Source organism: Sipha flava, unplaced genomic scaffold, assembly GCF_003268045.1.
Source record: "Sipha flava isolate LNK unplaced genomic scaffold, YSA_version1 107_pilon_pilon, whole genome shotgun sequence".
In the NCBI taxonomy this organism is placed as follows: Eukaryota; Metazoa; Arthropoda; class Insecta; order Hemiptera; family Aphididae; genus Sipha; species Sipha flava.
In genome coordinates, this window is record NW_020271724.1 from 213812 (window position 1) to 234401 (window position 20590).

General features: G+C 29.2%; 3 protein-coding genes across 3 annotated transcripts; 2 read left to right on the plus strand and 1 right to left on the minus strand.

Moving 5' to 3' along the window:
• Window positions 1-136: 136 nt before the first annotated feature.
• Window positions 137-3253, plus strand: LOC112685977 (alcohol dehydrogenase class-3). Its single transcript, XM_025558056.1, has 8 exons — window positions 137-293; window positions 359-602; window positions 667-887; window positions 2242-2458; window positions 2534-2664; window positions 2726-2861; window positions 2923-3061; window positions 3129-3253. Exons 1-8 carry the CDS (start codon window positions 273-275, stop codon window positions 3151-3153), a joined length of 1134 nt encoding a protein of 377 aa, XP_025413841.1. The 5' UTR covers window positions 137-272; the 3' UTR covers window positions 3154-3253.
• Window positions 3254-3791: 538 nt separating this feature from the next.
• LOC112685772 (glycosylphosphatidylinositol anchor biosynthesis protein 11) lies at window positions 3792-4953 on the minus strand. Its single transcript, XM_025557758.1, has one exon. The coding sequence runs from the start codon at window positions 4675-4677 to the stop codon at window positions 3898-3900; it is 780 nt and encodes a 259-aa protein (XP_025413543.1). The 5' UTR covers window positions 4678-4953; the 3' UTR covers window positions 3792-3897.
• Window positions 4954-15370: 10417 nt separating this feature from the next.
• Window positions 15371-20476, plus strand: LOC112685584 (protein virilizer homolog). Its single transcript, XM_025557519.1, has 8 exons — window positions 15371-15838; window positions 15929-16071; window positions 16126-16215; window positions 16297-16504; window positions 16562-19720; window positions 19824-20020; window positions 20085-20166; window positions 20233-20476. Exons 1-8 carry the CDS (start codon window positions 15595-15597, stop codon window positions 20403-20405), a joined length of 4296 nt encoding a protein of 1431 aa, XP_025413304.1. The 5' UTR covers window positions 15371-15594; the 3' UTR covers window positions 20406-20476.
• The last annotated feature ends 114 nt before the right edge of the window (window positions 20477-20590 follow it).

Below are 20590 nucleotides of genomic sequence, written 5' to 3' on the forward strand. Positions count from 1 at the left end.
GATATTATTTTTGATAAGAGTTTTTTGAAATAATTGATGAATGATACATGATTATACCATTATTATATTCCGTGATCATACGTATAATTATATATATATATATGTGTGTGTGTGTGTGTATACTTATAATATTATTCTGAATCACATTATTTAACTATTGTCCTCGTCAGTTAAAAGTATAATTATTGTAGACCTATTTTTGTTGTATTTATTGTGCAACTCAACATTGAACCAATAAGATTTTGAATAAACTATTACTACACAAGAGTACTATGGCAGATACTATAGGAAAGGTTTGAAAGCTAAAGAAAATATTAACTCTAATATTATTTTTTTAAGTTTCAATGAAATTATTTAGGTAATTAAATGCAAGGCGGCTATTGCTTGGGAGGCAAAAAAACCTTTGGTTCTTGAAGATATTGAAGTAGAACCTCCCAAAGAAAATGAAGTTAGGGTGAAAATTCTTGCTACAGCTATTTGTCATACAGATGCATACACCTTAGGTGGTAATGATCCTGAGGGAAATTTTCCATGTATTTTAGGACATGAAGGAGCCGGCATTGTGGAAAGTGTTGGACCAAATGTTGAAGAATTTCAACCAGGTCTGTATGAAACCATTTTTATTGGACATTATTATATGAAATTTATCGTAATAAATTTTTTTAGGGGACCATGTTATTCCATTGTACATTCCACAATGTGGAGACTGTAAATTTTGTTTGTCTCCTAAAACAAATGTATGCAGTAAAATTAGAGTTACCCAAGGTCAAGGAAAAATGCCCGATGGTACATCTCGTTTCACTTGCAAAGGTCAATCATTATACCATTTCATGGGATGTTCTACTTTCAGTGAATATACAGTAGTAGCAGATATTTCATTGTGTAAGGTTGGTGCATTAATTATTATATACTATAGGTAACGATATCGCAATCATGTGTTGATATATTGTATGATATAATAATAAAATTATTTAAAAAAAAAAAAAGTAATCTGATATTCAGGACCATATTGAGGCCTGGTGGTGCTTCTGGAGAATCACTGTATTTGCCCCCTCCCCCCACAATAGGAAATTTGCATTTTTTTTACAAAAATCATTTGAGATATATAAAAACAGTATACAAGGTAATAATTACTAATAAACTTTAATAACTATTTATATTACTTTAAAGTATAAACAATCAATACACTATAAAAACATATAATTTTCTTATAATTTAAATGTTTTTGTTTTAAAATTGTATTAGATGATTTTAAATTTTTTTTTTTTTAATGATCTAGTAATAACATACAACCCAGCATCTATGGCCATTAGTTACAGCTATGGTGGCACAAGAGTTAATTACATTAGGTGTATGTTACATTATGATATTGTATTATAATAACTAAAAACAATAGAAAGGTATACTTAATTTTTAAATTGAGTTATATAAATTAGTTGATTTTAAGAAGTCTATCATCTTGATATTTTCCTCAGATTCTGGTCCTAGTGCGGTGTAAAATTTATTTTAATACAATATTACAAATGGTACTTTTCTTGTTTTTAAAGAGGCAAATTTATCAATGACATTATCAAATGAAATTGTTTTAACTACATCTTTTTCATATATCGTGAAAAATATTACATAAGTAGTATTGAAATTTGCATTCCTGGCTCATGCCTCTTGCCCTGCACTGAATACGGCCCTGTTGTTATCTTATTATAAATTTAAACGCTATAAAGTAATTTTTATTAAAAATGAAAACAAATTTACTTCTTGATAAAATTATAAAATAATTCAATTAAATTTCTTTGTTATGGATGTACGAATATAATCTGTATAGCAGTATTATACATTTATTTTTAATTAAAATGTAGTGACTTATTTATTTTCAAATTGACTAAAGACATAACTTGATAATTTGTAATATAAATTTATTTTTAAGACTAAGAAAACAATTATTTTGTTACATTTTGTGTACATTGTAGAGTTATATTTGTTTATTTAATAATAGTTATTAAATAATAAAGATTATAGAAGGATATTAGTATAATTGTAATTTAGGTGGGTAAACATTAAGATTCCCATATTCATTTATCCTGTATTATTTTAGTTATAAAGTAAAATATATATCAGAATTATTTGCATTTTTTAAGTGATCTACTGTATAATATTATGTTATCTTATCATCTCATCTGTATGTATTAATTTTGTTTTAATTAGAATTATTTTAAGTTAATGTAAATTTAATTTTTTATGCAGGTTGATCCTGCTGCTGCTTTTGACAAAATTTGTCTTTTAGGATGTGGTGTATCAACTGGATTTGGTGCTGCTCTAAATACTGCTAAAGTAGAAACTGATTCAACATGTGCTGTGTTTGGCTTAGGAGCTGTAGGGTTAGCTGTGATTATGGGTTGTAAAGCAGCTGGTGCTAAGAAAATCATTGGTGTAGATATAAATGAAAGTAAATTTGAACTAGGTGTGTATCATAATATATATTATGTAAATAATAAAAAAATCATATTAATCATTGTTCTTGTATTTATTGTTTTAGCTAAATTATTCGGTGCTACAGATTTTGTAAATCCATCAAATTTTGATAAACCGATCCAAGATATTCTCATTGAGATGACCAATGGTGGACTGGATTATACATTTGAATGTATTGGGAATGTTAAAACAATGGCAAATAAATCCTAAAATTTTATTTACTAATATTTTTATGTTAACAAATATTTTCTTATAGAGAGCTGCTTTAGAAGCTTGTCATAAAGGATGGGGGACATCTGTAATTATTGGAGTGGCTAGTGCAGGGCAAGAAATTTCTACGCGGCCTTTCCAGCTCATTACTGGACGTACATGGAAAGGAACTGCATTTGGAGGTTATTTAAGATATACATTTTTTTTTTTCTAAATATATTCTAAATCTATTAAAATTTAAAGGATGGAAAAGTAAAGAAAGTATCCCTGAATTAGTTTTGAAATACTTGGATAAAAATCTTATGTTAGATGAATTTATTAGCCATAAACTCCCATTTACATCTATTAATGAAGGATTTGAATTATTGCATGTAGGAAAAAGGTAAATTATTTGAAATGGTTTATCTATAATTTTCAATAAATAATTTAAATATCATTTTTATTTTCAGCATTCGTACAGTTCTTGAATTTTAAATTGGAATTTAACTACAAAGAAAGATAGTAGTCACAGTTTCACAGAAATAATATTTTAAGTAAAAATTGTGTATTCTAAATAATTGATGACACACTGCAGTAAATAGTTATAATTTCTTTATTATAATTTATTTAAAAGTCTAAATAAAGAAAAAACTATACATAAATTTTTTATTGTATAAAGTATAAATTCAATTTATAATACAATACTTGTTTTGTATTTGTACCAATTTTCAAATATTAGTAATAGTTTTGCACATTGCACATTACAAGGATATTCAATGTATATATAAACATATTATTAGCATCTTTGGTAATTTTATATAATATAAATTATTTATTTCCATTTATATTACAAATTGAAACAATACATATCTACGTCCAATATAAAGTAGTAGTACAAATGCTATGAAAAATTGATTAAATGTTAAATGAACAACAATTCTAAAATTAAAATACTTCAATAACATTAAAAAAGTTTACAAATATGACAGATATAAAAGAGTTAAAAATAAATAATCAATACTTAAATTATTTTTTGTTTTCAAAAATCTTTTTATTAAATGAAAATAGTGGAAATATTTTCACTGAAGAAATTAAAATTCCGAATTTACCAACTTTTATTTTTTGTATTTAATACACTTATATTTACAATTTTGTGCAATTTTAGCATTTCACTCTTCTTTTTTAACATAAAAATAAGTTTGGTCATTCATCTAACACGTACTGAATATAAATATTTAATCAAAATTTAATTTTCTTAAAAGAAAATGTTTTCTTCAACGATTTAAATTGCCAACATACTATTTCATAAACATTAATTAACAAATGTCCTCCTATTAAACCAACAGAACATGGAATTGGCCAACGTTGCCATTCGGTTTCCCAGTCAAAAGGTATAACAACTGCACCAATAAATGCTCCTAAAATTGTTACTCGGAAATTATTCCTTTCATATGATTCAATAGTACTAGCAAATTCGGTTTCTAAACAATCGGTCAATAATAATGGCAGTATATTTGACCCAAGTTGTACAGCAGTTGGTGTAATTATGACCGCTGTTAAAAGTAACGAGAACATAAGCGTTTGTTCTTGTTTAGTAGTAACTGGCGCTCCAAACAGAATCGAAAAGAAATATGCTACACCCACAGCTAATACTGTGGAGGCAACAAATTGAAATATCCAAAATATTGGGTTGATCTTAGGTTTGATTTGGTTTGATATTCTACTGACTAAATAAGAATGACAGGCGTACTTGGCAAATTCGATCATGTAACAAATAACAATAATAATCAACGAGTTGCGATCAATTAATAGATTATAATTTTTGTCCAACATGAGCCATACAAACAAGCCTAAGTAGCAAAACGAACTAAGGCAATGCGGTATGAGTTCGGGATCCTTGTTGGCTTCGGTTTGAATGAACGCAGTTGGCGTCTTGTACTCTGAAGCATTTGGAGCGTTGATCAGTACGCTTGACGATTCATTTTTCTTAATTACGTTACGAACATTTTTCTTGGCCATTTTTTGTTGAGTAGTGCGCGATCTTAACCAATTTGAATGATTTGGCTAATCGTTACATAGTAGAAAACTAGTTTATTATCGTTAAATTTTAAACCCGTGTTTAATAACACTTGATCTGGCTTCAATAACGTCACCAACGTAATATCAATATTTTAAATTTAAAGCAAGAAATTGTTACTTATATACTAGTTTTTTCACGATTTATAAATAATATAGTTCAATCACATTGATTACAAACAAAACCTTAGAGAATTATTTTATTAAAATTAGATACTTTTATCAAATATCGGCTTTTTTAATTATCATTTGTTATCAAACTGTTATAACCACGAACTCTATGGTATATCCATGGTATATATTATAATTCGGAACATTACTACATTATTAGGCATCTCTTTTTTTTTAAAGGACATACATTTTTGGATCAAAAAAATGTTGGTGAAATAGGTACGAACTTCGTTTCAAAGTTATAGCTAATTGAAATTTTCAGTTTATATTAACCTTAAGTATATTAATACCTTAATTATGCTTTACGCTTTCCGATTGAACTGTTATGTAATGATGAATTCGCTTGTATCACGTATATTATATCTAAACCAGTGGTTCTCAACTAGTGTGCTGCGGCACACTACTGTGCCGCGAAAAATGTCTGATATTTGAAAATACCTATTGATAAAACAGCAGTGGCGTGGCGTGCATAAAAGCAGCGTAAGCACTTTCAATTGTAAAACATAACAGGTATCATTTTAAATGACTGAATTAAAATACAATTTAAAACACGATCAAGTTCTAATAATGTAAAATAATACTTCAGGTCGTTGATATTTGTAGGTTATATATATAAATTATTTTTATTGTTTGTAATCTAAAAATAAAATCATTAGTTTGGGTCGTCGGAAGATAACAATCCGAGAATACTCGATTCAATTTCTCCCGGACCACCATCGTATTTGTACGGCCGATTAACAATACATTTTCTATAAATATGAGAAAGATAACGTATGTGTAAGCGATTCTAATTCCCTTTCCTATTCTGCATGTAAGACTATTACAGTTTATAGTATAGTAGCAATTGCATTTGAAATTAGTATATGAAATAGTATTAGAGGTGGCAGTACTCACATATACACAACTTTTAAATGTGTTACACAACCAATTATAGTGATGTCAATAGACATCATTATATTTATTCTATTCATATCTCATCGCGTCAATATGACACTTGAATTGTTTTCGGCCTTTCATTGACTTTTAAGTTCAAACTACTAATATTTTTTAACTAGTTATAATAAATAATTTAAGTATAATATTTTTATTTTTTATTATTTTATGATGATTTGCGAGTGTGATAAACACGAAAATCATATGAGCAATTATAATTGACTTTTACATATAAATTCGTGCGTTGTGCGTAAGTCAAAACTAACGAATAAAAATATAAGCAGCTATTTTTCAAAAACGACAAGTTATGATTAAACATTTGTTTAACCCTTCGTTAGTCACCACGAGGTATTTTAATACCTCATACATGTTAAAAACGTTTATTCTTATAGAGGTAAGAACATATGCACCTCCACCGCCGTGATATCATTTTTGATTAGTTTATTAATATGATAGCATGATTTTTATCATTATCATTGCAATATCAAATGATAAACAGTAATTCAAAGTGGAGTCTGGAAATATTTTACCCCAGGTGACTACTTTAGTTTTAGATCATTTGAAAATTAATTAAAAAAAAAAATTTCAATTTTTACAGAATTAAGTTTTTTAAAAAAAGTTTTTTATTATTTTAATTACAAAGTTATGTATTTTTAAAAATTGTTATATTTTTCAAAAAAAGTTTCTTTTGAGAATAAATATTTTTATTTTAATTTTATTATAAAAGTATACTGAAAAGATAATTACATTATATTTGACCTATTTTCAATTATGATATTTGGGTTCCTATTAAATTAAATTATAAATTAATAAATAATAATAAAAATATGTTGTATATGTTATCCAAAATAATAATTTAAATAATAGATTACTATATTAATATCACATAAAAAATAAAATAAAAAATTACATAAGTAATTAGCAATATTTAATTTTATAATTATATAGAATAAATGTTCATATTACCTTTGAAATATTTAAAAAAATCGCAAATATAAGCAAAAAAGCAAAAAAAATCAAAATAGCACTTATACTCCGAAATATGCAAAAATATGGAACATAAAATTTCGTATGTAGCTTCTTGGTTATCTGAACCAAATTTATAGCTCACATAGTTACCTCTAGGACCTCTCAATAAAACTATGCAAATGCTAGATGTTATGAGCCCTGCTAATAACTCTAATATAATATATTTTTTTTTCTTAATTTTATTTGATAATATGCAATCTGTAAAATTTATTGGTACAATAAGCATATGCGTGCAATGTAAGATAAAAACAAAAAAAAATAACAAAAAACAGACATGGAAGAAGTGATTAAAGAAGCCACCCATTAGTGACACTTTAGCTATTGTATATTAATTAAATAACTAAATATTAAAAATATATATTAAATATTGGAGTGCTTTTTTTTTATGGAAAAGAGGAAGAATTATTAAGAAATATAAATAAAATAAGAATAGGAATAAAAAAAAATAATAGTAAAATTGTTAATTAAAGGTCACGCACCATGTTCTTTTTAACTTACGTTGAGGATTTCCAGGAAGGGTTGGTATAAAAAGATTTTTTGACGAGTGGATTATATTGGTTCGAAAGTTTGAGATGAAATCTATTGTAGAAAGTTTTGGCTTCTTCATTAATTGTTTTTATATAAAGGTCGGTATGAAGAGTATGATTCGAGAAAAAAAAGGGGCCTTTGTGATTTTACGGAGTGAAATATTTTGGAATGTTTGAATTTTGTTAGTATTTGAATTATTGGCTGCTCCCCATAGTTGTAATCCGTAAGTCCATATAGGTTTTAAAAGAGATTTATATATTATAATTTTTGTCTTTAAATTTGTGGATCCGTTTGAATAAAGTACTTGGAGCATACGTGAGCGTGAATTTAGTAGAAATCTTTTAGTTTTAAATGATTATTCCATGTTAAGCGTTTGTCGAGATGGAGACCTAAATATTTGACCAAGTTAGATGTAGGGATTGGAGTATTATTTATGAAAACATTAGGGCAATGCCCTAGTTTCGGCCTGAAGGTTATGTGTACTGATTTAGTGCTATTTATTTTGACTCTCCGTTTTTTGTACTAATCAGCCATTAAGTTAAGATGGAGTTGGAAAGTAGCTGAGGCAATTTCTGGTTTTCGTGCATTGATAAAATGACCTTGTCGTCTGCATAATCTGCTACTAAAGTATCAGCAATCGTGGGTTTGTCGGAGACGTAAATATTAAATAAAATAGAGGATAGTATACCATCCTGTGGAACTCCGGCATTAATTATTGAAATAGTAGAGAAGGCTGAGCCGTAACGAATTTGAAAATAACGATTGTCAAGATACGATTTTATTAAAAGAAAAAGTGCTTAAGGAAGACATTTCCGGAGTTTAAAATAATAATATCTGGTGCCAGACCCTGTCACACATAATTATGTAAAACAGTGACTGTTAAATATCAATTAATTGTGCAGATATATTTGTAGATAAACTGTATAGTGTACACTGCACGGTTTTAACCCTACTAGATTTGGCGTAGCCAAAGTTTTTGTTGTCCAGTGCATGAGTGTGCCGCGAAAACTTATGATGTATAATAGTGTGCCGTGAACAAAAAAAAGTTTGAGAACCACATGATCTAAACAAATACATAGCATGTTTGATAATCTACTGTCTACCGTTGATTTTTTGGAAAACAATGATTTCATCATTTCTAGTTAAATTTTTTCCCAATTTCAATTGCATTTTTCAAATATTTTTTTTTAAATAATGTGTTTTAACACTTTTTTTCCTGGGTATTATTTTATTTTTATCTTTATCAGCAATGCCGTATTTATACATTTTGCGCCTCTGAGCAAAAAACTTTTTCTGTTAATCGTGAAAACGATGAGATTACAAATTATTTGAATGGTCGATACATATGTACTTCTGAAGCGTTTTGGAGAATTTTCAATTTTGAAATCTATGATAGAGATCCGACAGTTCAGCACTTGGCTGTTCATCTAGAAAATGGACAGCGTGTTTTCTTTAATGCTAATAATCTTCATCAAGTTATTGAAAATCCAAGAAAAACAACACTAACTGCATTTTTTGAACTGTGTTCACATGATGATTTTGCGAAAACACGGTTCTTTCATGAAGTTCCTTCTTATTATACCTGGGATGATAGCAGAGGCTGGTTAAAGAGAAGACGGGGAAAAGATGTTCCAGGTTGGCCAGGAATAAAAATGGACACAGCCATTGATAGAATTTACACGATTCACCCAAATCAAAGAGAGTGCTTTCATTTAAGATTGTTACTAAATTATGTACAAGGTCCTACTTCATTTGAAAGCTTGAAGGCCTTAGATTTTTTTACACTTTGACATTTTTAATCTGTCCAATAAATTTTATCAGAGGTTATGTGAAAGAGCTATTATCTCTCCGAGAAATGTAACAGCAGGAAAAATTAATGATATCATCCTTCTAAAATTCAATGGACACTCACGTGAATATCTATCTATTGATACAGTTACATCAACAGATGATGCTATTCATTATCCACAAGAATTTCTCAATTCTTTTTCTCCTTCGGGATTTCCTCCTCATAAGCTAAAATTAAAAATTGGTGCTCCAATTACATTATTACGTAATCTTCAACCGCCGAACTTATGTAGCAGTACAAGATTACAAATAAAATTGTTGCGAAATAATATTATAGAAGCCGTAATTCTTACAGGGCCAGCGAAAGGAGAAATTGCATTTATTCCAAGAATTCCCTTGATTCCCTCTGACTTGCCGTTTTCTTTCAAACGGCTTCAATTCCCGGTTAAAGTTTCTTTTGCCATTACCATAAACAAAGTGCAAGGTCAAACATTCAAGTACGTTGGCGTAGATCTTCGTTCAAAGTGCTTTTCACATGGCCAATAATACGTGGCATTTTCTCGAACTGGGAACCCGAATCATCTTATGATTTTAATTTCAACAGGAAATATAACAAAAAACATCATATACTCAGAAGTCTTATAAAATTCTTATTTTAATTATTTTTTTTTATTTTTTTTCTTCATCAACTTCAATCAAATTCTTTATCAACCATAAATTATTTCTTTTTTATCTGTATTTATTTTTATCATTTATAACGCTAGAAAAATTTCAATCCGTTTTCATTAACCCATGAGAGACGTTTAAACTCTGATCAGAAAACGGTTTATGACGCAGTAATGACATCTATTAATAATTACGAAGGCAAAACATTTTTCCTTGACGCCCCTGGAGGTACAGGAAAAACATTTTTAATTAATTTATTGCTAGCCAAAATAAGAACAGACAGAAAAATCGCTCTTGCTATGGCTTCATCTGGAATTGCAGCTACGCTTTTAGAAGGTGGTCGAACTGCGCATAGCACTTTCAAGATCCCGCTAAAAATGTCCTACGATGACACATCAAGTGTCTGTAATATATCCAAACAAAGCAACACTGCTCAATTGATGCGGGATTGTGTATTCATTGTTTGGGACGAAGCATCCATGTCCCACAAAAGCTCGGTTGAGGCATTGGATAGAACCTTGCGGGACTTACGTAATAAAAATACATTAATGGGTGGCTGTACAGTCTTATTTTCTGGAGATTTTCTTCAAATCTTGCCAGTTGTAGTAAGAGGAACGAGAGCTGATGAAGTCAATGCATCATTAAAGAGATCTTACATTTGGCCAGACATTTGGCCAGACATAACTAAATTGAAACTGAAAACTAATATGAGAATATTATCATCTGACCAAGGAAATAAAACTTTTGCTGATGCTTTACTCCGTGTTGGTAATGGTCAGTCACTGACTAGAAATGGTAAAATTGATCTGTCTGAGCTTTGTTTTTTGATGTCTAATTTGATGGACCTAATTGAAAATGTTTACCCAGATTTACCTAATATTTCGACTAAAACGCCAAGTTGGTTTCAAGAAAGAGCAATATTGTCACCAACTAACGATCAAGTCAATAAAATAAATGACATGATACTATTAAAATTCAACGCACCAACAAAAGTTTACTATTCCATTGACACTGTTTTAGATGCAGAGGAGGCGATACATTATCCAACTGAATTTTTAAATTCTTTATCACCTTCAGGGACCCCACCACACAAATTAATTCTAAAAATAGGGTCTCCTATAATTTTACTTCGTAACTTAAGTCCACCTAAATTATGCAACGGTACAAGATTACAAATAAAGTCTTTAAAAAACTGTCTGCTTGAGTGTATAATCCTTACTGGCTGCAGAACTGGGGAAATGGTCTTGGTTCCTAGAATACCAATGATACCAACCAATTTGCCATTTCAGTTCAAACGGCTCCAATTTCCCGTGAAATTAAGCTTTGCAATGACTATTAATAAGGCACAAGGTCAAACATTAAACGTTGCAGGTTTAGATTTAACCGTCCAGTGTTTTTCCCATGGTCAATTGTACGTAGTTCTGTCACGTGTCACATGCAAACAAAATCTATTTGTGATGGCCCCAGAAGGTGAGACACTTAACGTGGTGTATCCAGAAATATTTAATACTTAAGACAAATTGATATAATTAACAAAAAAAATAAAAATCATACATCATACATCATAACGAAACAAATATATTCCACACGTATATATAAAATTATACTAAACAAATTAATCAAATTAAGTATCTGATATAATTCATATCAAACTTTTCACATATTCCTAAACATATATAAATGTACTGAAATCTAGCAATAGCAAAGCATTGCCGGGTCAGCTAGTATATATATAAATGGAGCCAAAAAAATGTATAACATTTCATCAATTGAGAACGGATTTTTACGAAAAAATTTTTTGGAAAAGTGCTATTGTTTAATAAATCATAGTTTAATTTAATAATTTTTGACCCGGTCGATAACTGCACAGTTAAAAATGAATTATTAAATAAAACTATTTAAAAACTATTAATTTTATTTTTGGTAGTAAATGACAGGTATTGCATAAATATTAAACAAAAAAAATCCCGCAACAGGTGTCAAAACAAATAAGAATGTTAGTTCGAAAAATTATTATGCATATTGGTTGATGATTAGACGCGATCAGGACAAAATTATTCTACGATATAATGAGCTTCGTCAACAATTCATGGTCGAAATGTATGTAAAGATAGAGAGCGAACGATTTTGATACTTGCGATTCAATCAAAAAAAAGCTGCGTGCAGAAGATTCTCAAAACAATTGTTAGATACTGGAGATGGGAAAGTTACTATAGATGAAACGGAATGTATAAAATTACCGACCGATTTCTGCACAATCATTTATTCGCAAGATGGTCTCATTGACTAGATATTTTCCAATGTAGACAAATACACAATAGTTCCAGTAGACAATACACAAATCATGAGTGGCTGGCAGAAAGAGCAATTTTAGTAGTAAAAAATGTGGATGTCAACGAATTGAATCTCAAGATAAACATTTGTTACCAGGAGACATGGTGTCATACAAATCTATAGATATAGTTTGCTATGCTACTGAAACTGTAAATTATCTAACAGAGTTTTTAAACTCATTGGACTTACCAGGCATGCCACCGCATAATTTACAATTGAAGGTTTGTTCTCCGGTTATTTTGCTTCATAATTTGACCTAACACGGTTGTACAACAGCACGCGATAAGTCGTTAAAAAATGAATGAAAAATGTTATCGAAGCCATAATTTTAAAATGCAAATTCCGAGGTGAAAATATATTATTACCGCGAATCTCTATTATACCCACAGATGTGCCAATACAATTTAAACGCCTTAAATTTTCCAGTTAGATTGGCATCTGCAATGACTATCAATAAGTTTCAAAGCCAAACAATGTCTGTAGCTTAGATTTGAGCACATCATATTTTTCACACGGATAATTATACGTGGTGTGCTCTCGAACCATCCAGTTTGTGTTGGCGAAAGATGGGATAACAAAAAATATTGTACACTCTGTTGCATTAAAGGATAGATATTGTTTTTTACTAATATTGTCATAATTAGCGATATATATAATTTTAATGGATCAATTTTAAAAATCAATTAAAGATCAATTAAAAAAATAAATGTTTGATGTTTTTTCATTTTTATATTTCGTCACCATTCATAGCACTCCATATCTCTTCCTTACATCCTTATCCTTACCCACATTCTTACATGCCTATATTTAATTAGTTATTTTTTTCTAGCGAAATATTCTCTAGAAATAATTTATATGACAAAACAACGTTTGTCGGGTCAGCTAGTTAAATATAAATAAAACGTTTTTAAAGCCGGGTTCCCACGACTCGTGTATTTGACGAATATTCGATATTCGTGGATACTCGTCATGTAGTGGGAATGGTATATTTGTACGAATATTCGGCATTCGGTATTCGTCATTCGTCTAGTTCCCGCCGATTGTCGGTAAAAGTGACACAAGCCAAAGAAAATAATTGTATCACAATTGATATTTGGATGGGCATTCCCACGACGTGACGAATATTTGTGTATTAATTTCCGTGGTTCTAAATATAATATTGTTGTGGCCAGGCGATCAAAACGCGTTGTAGTCCGCACGTTTCCTAGAAACTAGATTAAAATTAAAAAAAAAAAAAACACCGAAATGCATGTAAAAACAGAACAATCATGTACAACTGCCCACAACATAATGATAAAAAATGTATAAGTAAATTCAAACTCCATACATACGAATTTATAAGTTTATTGGAGGGATAATTTTGACTACTTGTACGAGTATTTGTGTTAACAAATATTTGTCAAATATGCAAGTAGTGGGAACAGAATATTTGGGTATTTGTACAAATAGACGAATATTCGGCAATTATAAATATTCGTCGAATACACGAGTCGTGGGAACCCGGCTTTACAATAAATAAACAATTACCCAACAGGTATTTATTTTTCTAATAATTTTTTTGTATAAATATCTAAATATAAGTAGAACTAATACAATAGCCACAATAACAACCACATTATCGCATTCTTGGAAACATGCCGCAGCGAGATGTATGTATATAGAATTATCGAAATATAATAAACCCGTGTTCGTTATTGATGATTAAAATATTGGTTCACAAAAATGACCCAGTGTTTTGAAAGGAAGCGCGCTTTATAAGGTAATGCCGCATTATGTGTTGCTCTACGGCATAAATTAAATCGTAGTAACATCATTATTTAAACAAAACTATAAACTTTAAATGGATGTAACCAGGGCCGTTCCAAGTATTTTCGGGGCCAGGGGCAAATTAATTTTAGGGCCCTTTGACCATAACAATAAGATATGATAAACAAAATGCTCACTGAAAATAACAACATTTTTGTAAACGTATTTTTCCAAATCTTAACCAATCAAGCTCTTTTACATTGATGTATTGCATCACATACTTACTACTTACATAATGCAAATATGTAACTAACCACACCGATGGAGGAAATTGTTTTGACTGCGTGATTGGTCATGCTCTTACGCGCGCATTGTATGACTGTATAAGTATTACATTATAATATTATGTGAATGACGCAAAGAAGATTCTTTCAAATCAAGATTTTTTGGGGACCCCCTAAAAATATTACAACAATGGGGCCTGGGGCAAAATGGTTCCGTTGCCCCCCCCCCCTCTGAACAGCCCTGGATGTAGCTATAAAACTAATGATCTGTGCCAATTTTCGTTTGCACCATCGTTTTCAGCGTTGAAAATACATAGAACCGAAAAAAAATTAAAAAATGGAGTACATGGTAAAGTAAAAATATATCTTAAATCATGGTTATAACTAGAGGCCGGATTTATATGCACAAAAAATCCTCAAAATATGCTTCTAAAAATGCTGTAATATGCTGTAAAATATGTATTTATTTTTAAATATGTATTTAAATATTCACTTGAAATGTTGTTTTAAATTATGTACAAATATGTGAAATGTATTATAAATGTAAAAATAATAATTAATTAATACGGTATTAAAAAAAGTATAAAAAAGCTTTTAAAATATTTTGCCGCCATTTAACATTCTTTATTTTCAATCTATGAAGTATAAATACCCACATTAATAAAGTGAAAACAAAAATTGAATTCATATTTTATTTTTACCTTATTGCATTGGATGATATGAGTATGTAATCTTATCTTTGGAAATAAAGATCGGTCGCAATTTTATCGATATTATGTGGCTGCGATCATGAAAATACGACGAAAACGAATATATGTGCTATTAATAATAATATGCACTATAAAACTACAAATATGTATTGAATATGCATTTAATAGGTAAAAACGTTGAAATATGCAAAATAAAATTAGTGTTATTTTAATAAGAAAGATTTAAATCGGGGACAATGCTCATCAAATTTCAAAAAGCTTATTCCCATACATATATGCATTTGCATATAAATCCGGTCCCTAGTTATAACTATGGATTTGGTAATAGTTAACCTGCTCCTTTCCCAACATGGAGTAATTATCATATAAAGATATCTTTTTAAGTCTATGGCACAGATATAGATAAGATATTCTATGGTAATTATTCTATGAGTCCGTAGCGGTATAGGAATGTAATGTGATAACAAATCATGGTAATAATATTTTTGTTGTCGTTTTCAGTTCCGTCTATCCCGTTGCCACTGTTTTAATTAATGTGTAAATTTAAATTTTTTTTAATTCTTACTCATAACTATAATTATAAAAAAAAAACTCATCGGCAACGAATGGTATTTGTTGGAAGTCACTTTCATCGCTTTGTGATAAAATGATTGTTGTTATTTAATGGCAAAATGATACGAACAAACATTAGCGAAAATGACCGAGAGTTAGATGATTCGTTAGATTTACATACTCGGTCGGATGATAATTTCGAAAACGAATTGTCGAAAAAACCCAAAATCGATGTAGTTTACAACACGGTCGACGAAGATGAACAACGAGGTTTTCAAAATAAAGGAATCATCCAATTGGGCAACTTTATTACTACATTGTCCAACAATCGTAAAGAAATACCTAAGTCCCATTATGAAGATGGTAAATTAAAATTTATATTTTTATTTTTTAATAGATTATAAGGTTCTAAAACATTTGATGCAGTTCAGTAAATTATTATTTTAAATTTAGATAACACAAAAGATATAAGTAAATTACCAAAACCAGAATCAAACAATGTCGAAAAATCGAATGAAAAAATAGGAGAAATGTTACTGGAAGCTATTAGTAGTGATGATGATATTGCAATGGATAGTGAAGAAGATGGAGCCTTGGTATTTTGCATATTTATATTCATTCTTCTGTTAGTTATTATGATTGTATTTTAGGATAGTGATGTAGGTGAAAATTATACTGATTATACAGATGAAATAATTAAAGACTTTGTCCCATCTTTATATCAAGCATCTCCTCTTCGAGTGAGTGACATATAATTTTTTATTATGTAAATGAATCATCAGTGTACTTAAAAATATGATTTAAATGTATAATTTTCATAGATTATTCAAGATCCATCTTTGTCTATGTTTGAATATATTCATAGAAAACTAGGTGATGATTCTAAATGTGAAGAAGTATCTGAACTCATTGATTGCTTAGAGTACTTACAATCGAAAAATGTAGAAATCAATGAAAAATGGATTATTACAGCTGAACGAACTGTTCTAATTTTACCTAAAACGTTAAGCCACATTCTAAATACCCCAGGTATGAAAGTTTATTAAGTTATCCAAACATAATTTTACATTTTTTTTTTTGTTTTAGAATATTGCCACAAATTGTTCTCTTTGGTGAATTTAACACTTGATTTCAATTGTGCTTTAAAAGAACATGTTTCCATGACAACATTAATTATTCGTCATTTAAAAATCGGTCTTCAGTTAATTGAAGTACTTTGCCATTATAATGAAGATTTATCTGAACATTTAATCAAACATCATGAAATTCACAATAAATTAATTAATCTATTTTTTGTTGAGCACATGGGTTTGTCTCTGAAGTTGGACATTTTACGTGCTTTAGATTCTACTTTAAATGGTTTTGAACCTATTAGACTCTTTTTATATACTGTGGTTTTTGATGATCTCAATGGATATCAGACTTTACTAAAAATTTTATCAATACACCAAAGACCTCGTGTATGTTTTTCAGTAACTAGTATTTTAAGAAAAATACATTTTTATGAGTTATTACAAAAATTAAATGTTGACTTAAATATCTTGGATCCTCATTCTGAACTATTGTTGCAAGAATGTTTGGCGGAAATAACTACTACATTTATTAAAGCTCCAATTTTAATGGGTTGTCCGAAAAGGTTTTTGCAAGCTCGGGCCCAATTTGAGCTCACTTCAGCCTTAACTCACTTTGACGTTTATCCCACTATTTATAGATTATTTGATGCTTCATCACTTATTAACTGTATGACAAAATTATTGAATCGACCTAATTGCAGAGAATCTCTTGAACAAAATATACTGAAACTTTTGCAAATTTTAATGGACTGTGATCATGGGCTTAGATATTTGGGTTGCAGAAATAAAGAGCTTAATGAATTATTAAAAGTTCTTTGCAAAGTTAATACTCAGTTTAAATCTACACTCGTTTACAAGATTAAAGTATTATCTCTCATCGATTATTTAAGTTATTTTTGGGAATGCAATTTAATGGACAATTTTAAATTAGATCAAATGGATTCTATTGACATACTTCATGATATGTTTTTGTTAACACTATCTGCAATTGGTAGATACGCTGTTGTGACTGTTTTAACCATGGGAGACAATTTGGAGGTTGTTTTAAATTTTTTTAAATACATGGAACAAACAAGATCAAAAAATGATGATTTACACATGATGTATGCATTGGATTTAATAAACATAGTTATGGAAAATTCAGAAGATGTCAGATACTTAAAAAAATATGGTGCATTAATATACGAATTAGCATGCAAACACAATTGTTATAACGATTTGATAGCTTGGACGTTCCCAGCAATGAAGCACTCTGCTTTTTTTCATGATGATGTCAGTGAATTATGCAAAATTGTTGAAAATAATTTAGATAACTGTTTAAGTTTTAACAAGACTTTGATTACAAGTCTTCGAATTTTAAAATATTTAGGCGTTCCTAATAATGAAACCGCATTTGAAGGAGTAGAAGATTTTATTGAACTTAAATATAAATATATTATTTTACAAATGTACTCGTATGATATGCTAGGAAATTTACTAACTATTGTCAATAAAATTTGCGATAGCTATAAGCAGCCATCGATCAACGTTTGGAAATTAACAGGTAACAAGGCTAATAATATAATATCTATCATTAAGCCATCAATGGTGTTGATTAGATGTATGATAACACTATTAATACAAAGCCGAGGAAATTCATTTAAAGATATATCACCTATCAAAATATTACTAATGCTCTATAACTTGATGCAAAATGTTCCTGATGATTGTACAATTCATGAAGATGCCTCTAAAGTTACCAAAGATATATATAAAACGCTTGAGGCGTATGTAGAAATTAAAATTGGATCTTCAATGGTAAATGAATTAATAGTATGGACATTATATAATCCATCCGCTTATTATTCTGGATTACTACTTTTATGTAAATTATTACCTTCGCCATTACCAATTAAAACAAAGAAACCTTTAGAAGAATCTATTATTGCAACCATGATATCTTTCCGTAACAAGTGGATTGACCATTTAGCTCAATTAAGTAATGAATTTATTGAACTTATAACAGTTTTAAGTCCAAGTAAATTATTATTAGAGCCATTAGAATATTTATGTACTAAAATTTCTGATTTGAGTATGTCATTGTGTTTGTTTGTCACTCAGTCGCTCTTAAAAGTGCTAGTGGATACTGATAACACTTACTGTTTCAATGGTTGTTTAGATTTATTGACAAAATTATGTGACAATAAAGATTGTGCTATAATAAAGACTGCTGTTTTACAAATATTGAATGAAGAAAAATCTCAAGAAAATTATGAAAAACTTGTTCAAAAAATATGTAATAATATTACAATAAGCCAGCAAGAAAATTCTATTTTGTTTGTACAGTGTTTATGTGACAGTGATATTATTTGTGGTAATAATCATAATGAAAATTTACCTAAAGATAGTGTTCCAAGCAAATGGTTTTTCAGCAATATTTTAAAATCACTTTTAAGCTTATTTGAATCTCACACAAAATTATCTACTATGTCACTTATTATTAAGACATGCATAGTGATCATAAAAAATGATTATGGATTTTATCAATTCAAAACTGTTTTAGATTTGTTCCCTAAGGCTTTTTATAATATCTTCAATGGTTTATTGCAAAATTGGAAAAAAGAACATAGTCAATGTGTAAATATTTTAACATATACACTACAGCTTTTAAATCTATGTATTAAAAATGATATAAACCCAAGAAGAGTATTATTTTTAAGCTCTTCTCACTTGAGAGAATGTTTGAATTGGTCAAAAGATCATCCTATAAATTTGCTTAAAGAAATTATGCAACTAGATAACTCAACAGATTTGTGTTATAAACATTTAACTATTCTAATTGATTTTTTGAATAACGACCAAGAACCTGTAATAGAGCTGATTGAACCACAACTAACTACAGTTGATTATTTAACACCTATATTTAAAGATAGACTTTTTTATGTAGTTGACACTAATGACAAAATCTATAACAACTATAGTGTAGATTTTTGTACTTATACTGTTGAAAATTTAATAGAGTGTAATATAGAAGAAGTTGCATCAGAATTGCTTGATTTTAATATCAAAGATAGCATTAATTATTTATTTAAAATTGACGACTGTGTTATCCAACCAGAACCAACTGTCCATAAACCACAAGTGCCTATTATAACTGAGAAAAAAGAAAAAGAACACACTACAAACATATCAAGTAAGAATTTATTTTATGAAGTATATTATAAAACCAATGATACTGAGTTATTTAACATCTAACTAACCTAACATCAATACTTTGTTTAATTTATCTTTTAAAGCTATTACAACTACACCTACCCGCCACAAAGTATTTAGCAGGCTCGGAACAATTCAACGACCTGATACATTCCGTAATCGTTTGCCTAACACATCTAGACCACCATCATTGCATGTTGACGATTTTGTTGCAATGGAAACAAGAACTACTCGGCAACAACAGCCTCCAAGATACAAATTACCCATCCAACCTATTCAAGTAATTATATCGTACATAACTTGATAATAATTGGTTTTAATTTTATATTTATGAACCATTTTAGGACCTAAATATTAGACTTCGTGAAAGACAAATGGCTTACGAGCGTACATATAGTTTATTAAGCCCATATAAATCGCATTTAGGTAAGATTTGATTTGTCCATTTAATTTATTTGCTCAAAAAAATGTACATACATACTTATTTTATAGGTTTGCACAGCTGGCATGCTCAAGTTAATGCTTTGGCTCACTTACGTGCAGACTATCATCAAACAATCAGTAGTAGACATCTGGAGCTTCAAAGACACTCATTGGTGCAAGAATGGAGACAACTTAGAGTAGAAGCTGCACTGAGGAAAAAACGAGTTTACTCTAGGCGATAAATAATAATATACTAAGGATCTAGAATTAATAAGTAATAACACATAAAATTATTCTATAAAAATATAATCAACAATTGTACAAATACTTTGTATAATATTTGCTACATAACAAACAATGTATTTTATTATTTTCGTTAGTTTTTATCAATAATTAATTTAGTTTTTATTCACATAATTATACAACT

What these genes read in the sequence shown, in the direction of transcription:
- LOC112685977 (XM_025558056.1), top strand. Translation starts at nt 273, where the DNA reads ATGGCAGATACTATAGGAAAG. An exon ending in TGGCAGATACTATAGGAAAG is followed by an intron (nt 294 to 358) that starts GTTTGAAAGCTA and finishes GAAATTATTTAG; the next exon opens with GTAATTAAATGCAAGGCGGC. An exon ending in TTATTGCATGTAGGAAAAAG is followed by an intron (nt 3,062 to 3,128) that starts GTAAATTATTTG and finishes TTTTATTTTCAG; the next exon opens with CATTCGTACAGTTCTTGAAT.
- LOC112685772 (XM_025557758.1), bottom strand. Translation starts at nt 4,677, where the DNA reads ATGGCCAAGAAAAATGTTCGTAACGTAATTAAGAAAAATGAATCGTCA.
- LOC112685584 (XM_025557519.1), top strand. Translation starts at nt 15,595, where the DNA reads ATGATACGAACAAACATTAGCGAAAATGACCGAGAGTTAGATGATTCG. An exon ending in TAAGTCCCATTATGAAGATG is followed by an intron (nt 15,839 to 15,928) that starts GTAAATTAAAAT and finishes TTTTAAATTTAG; the next exon opens with ATAACACAAAAGATATAAGT. An exon ending in TACCCATCCAACCTATTCAA is followed by an intron (nt 20,021 to 20,084) that starts GTAATTATATCG and finishes GAACCATTTTAG; the next exon opens with GACCTAAATATTAGACTTCG.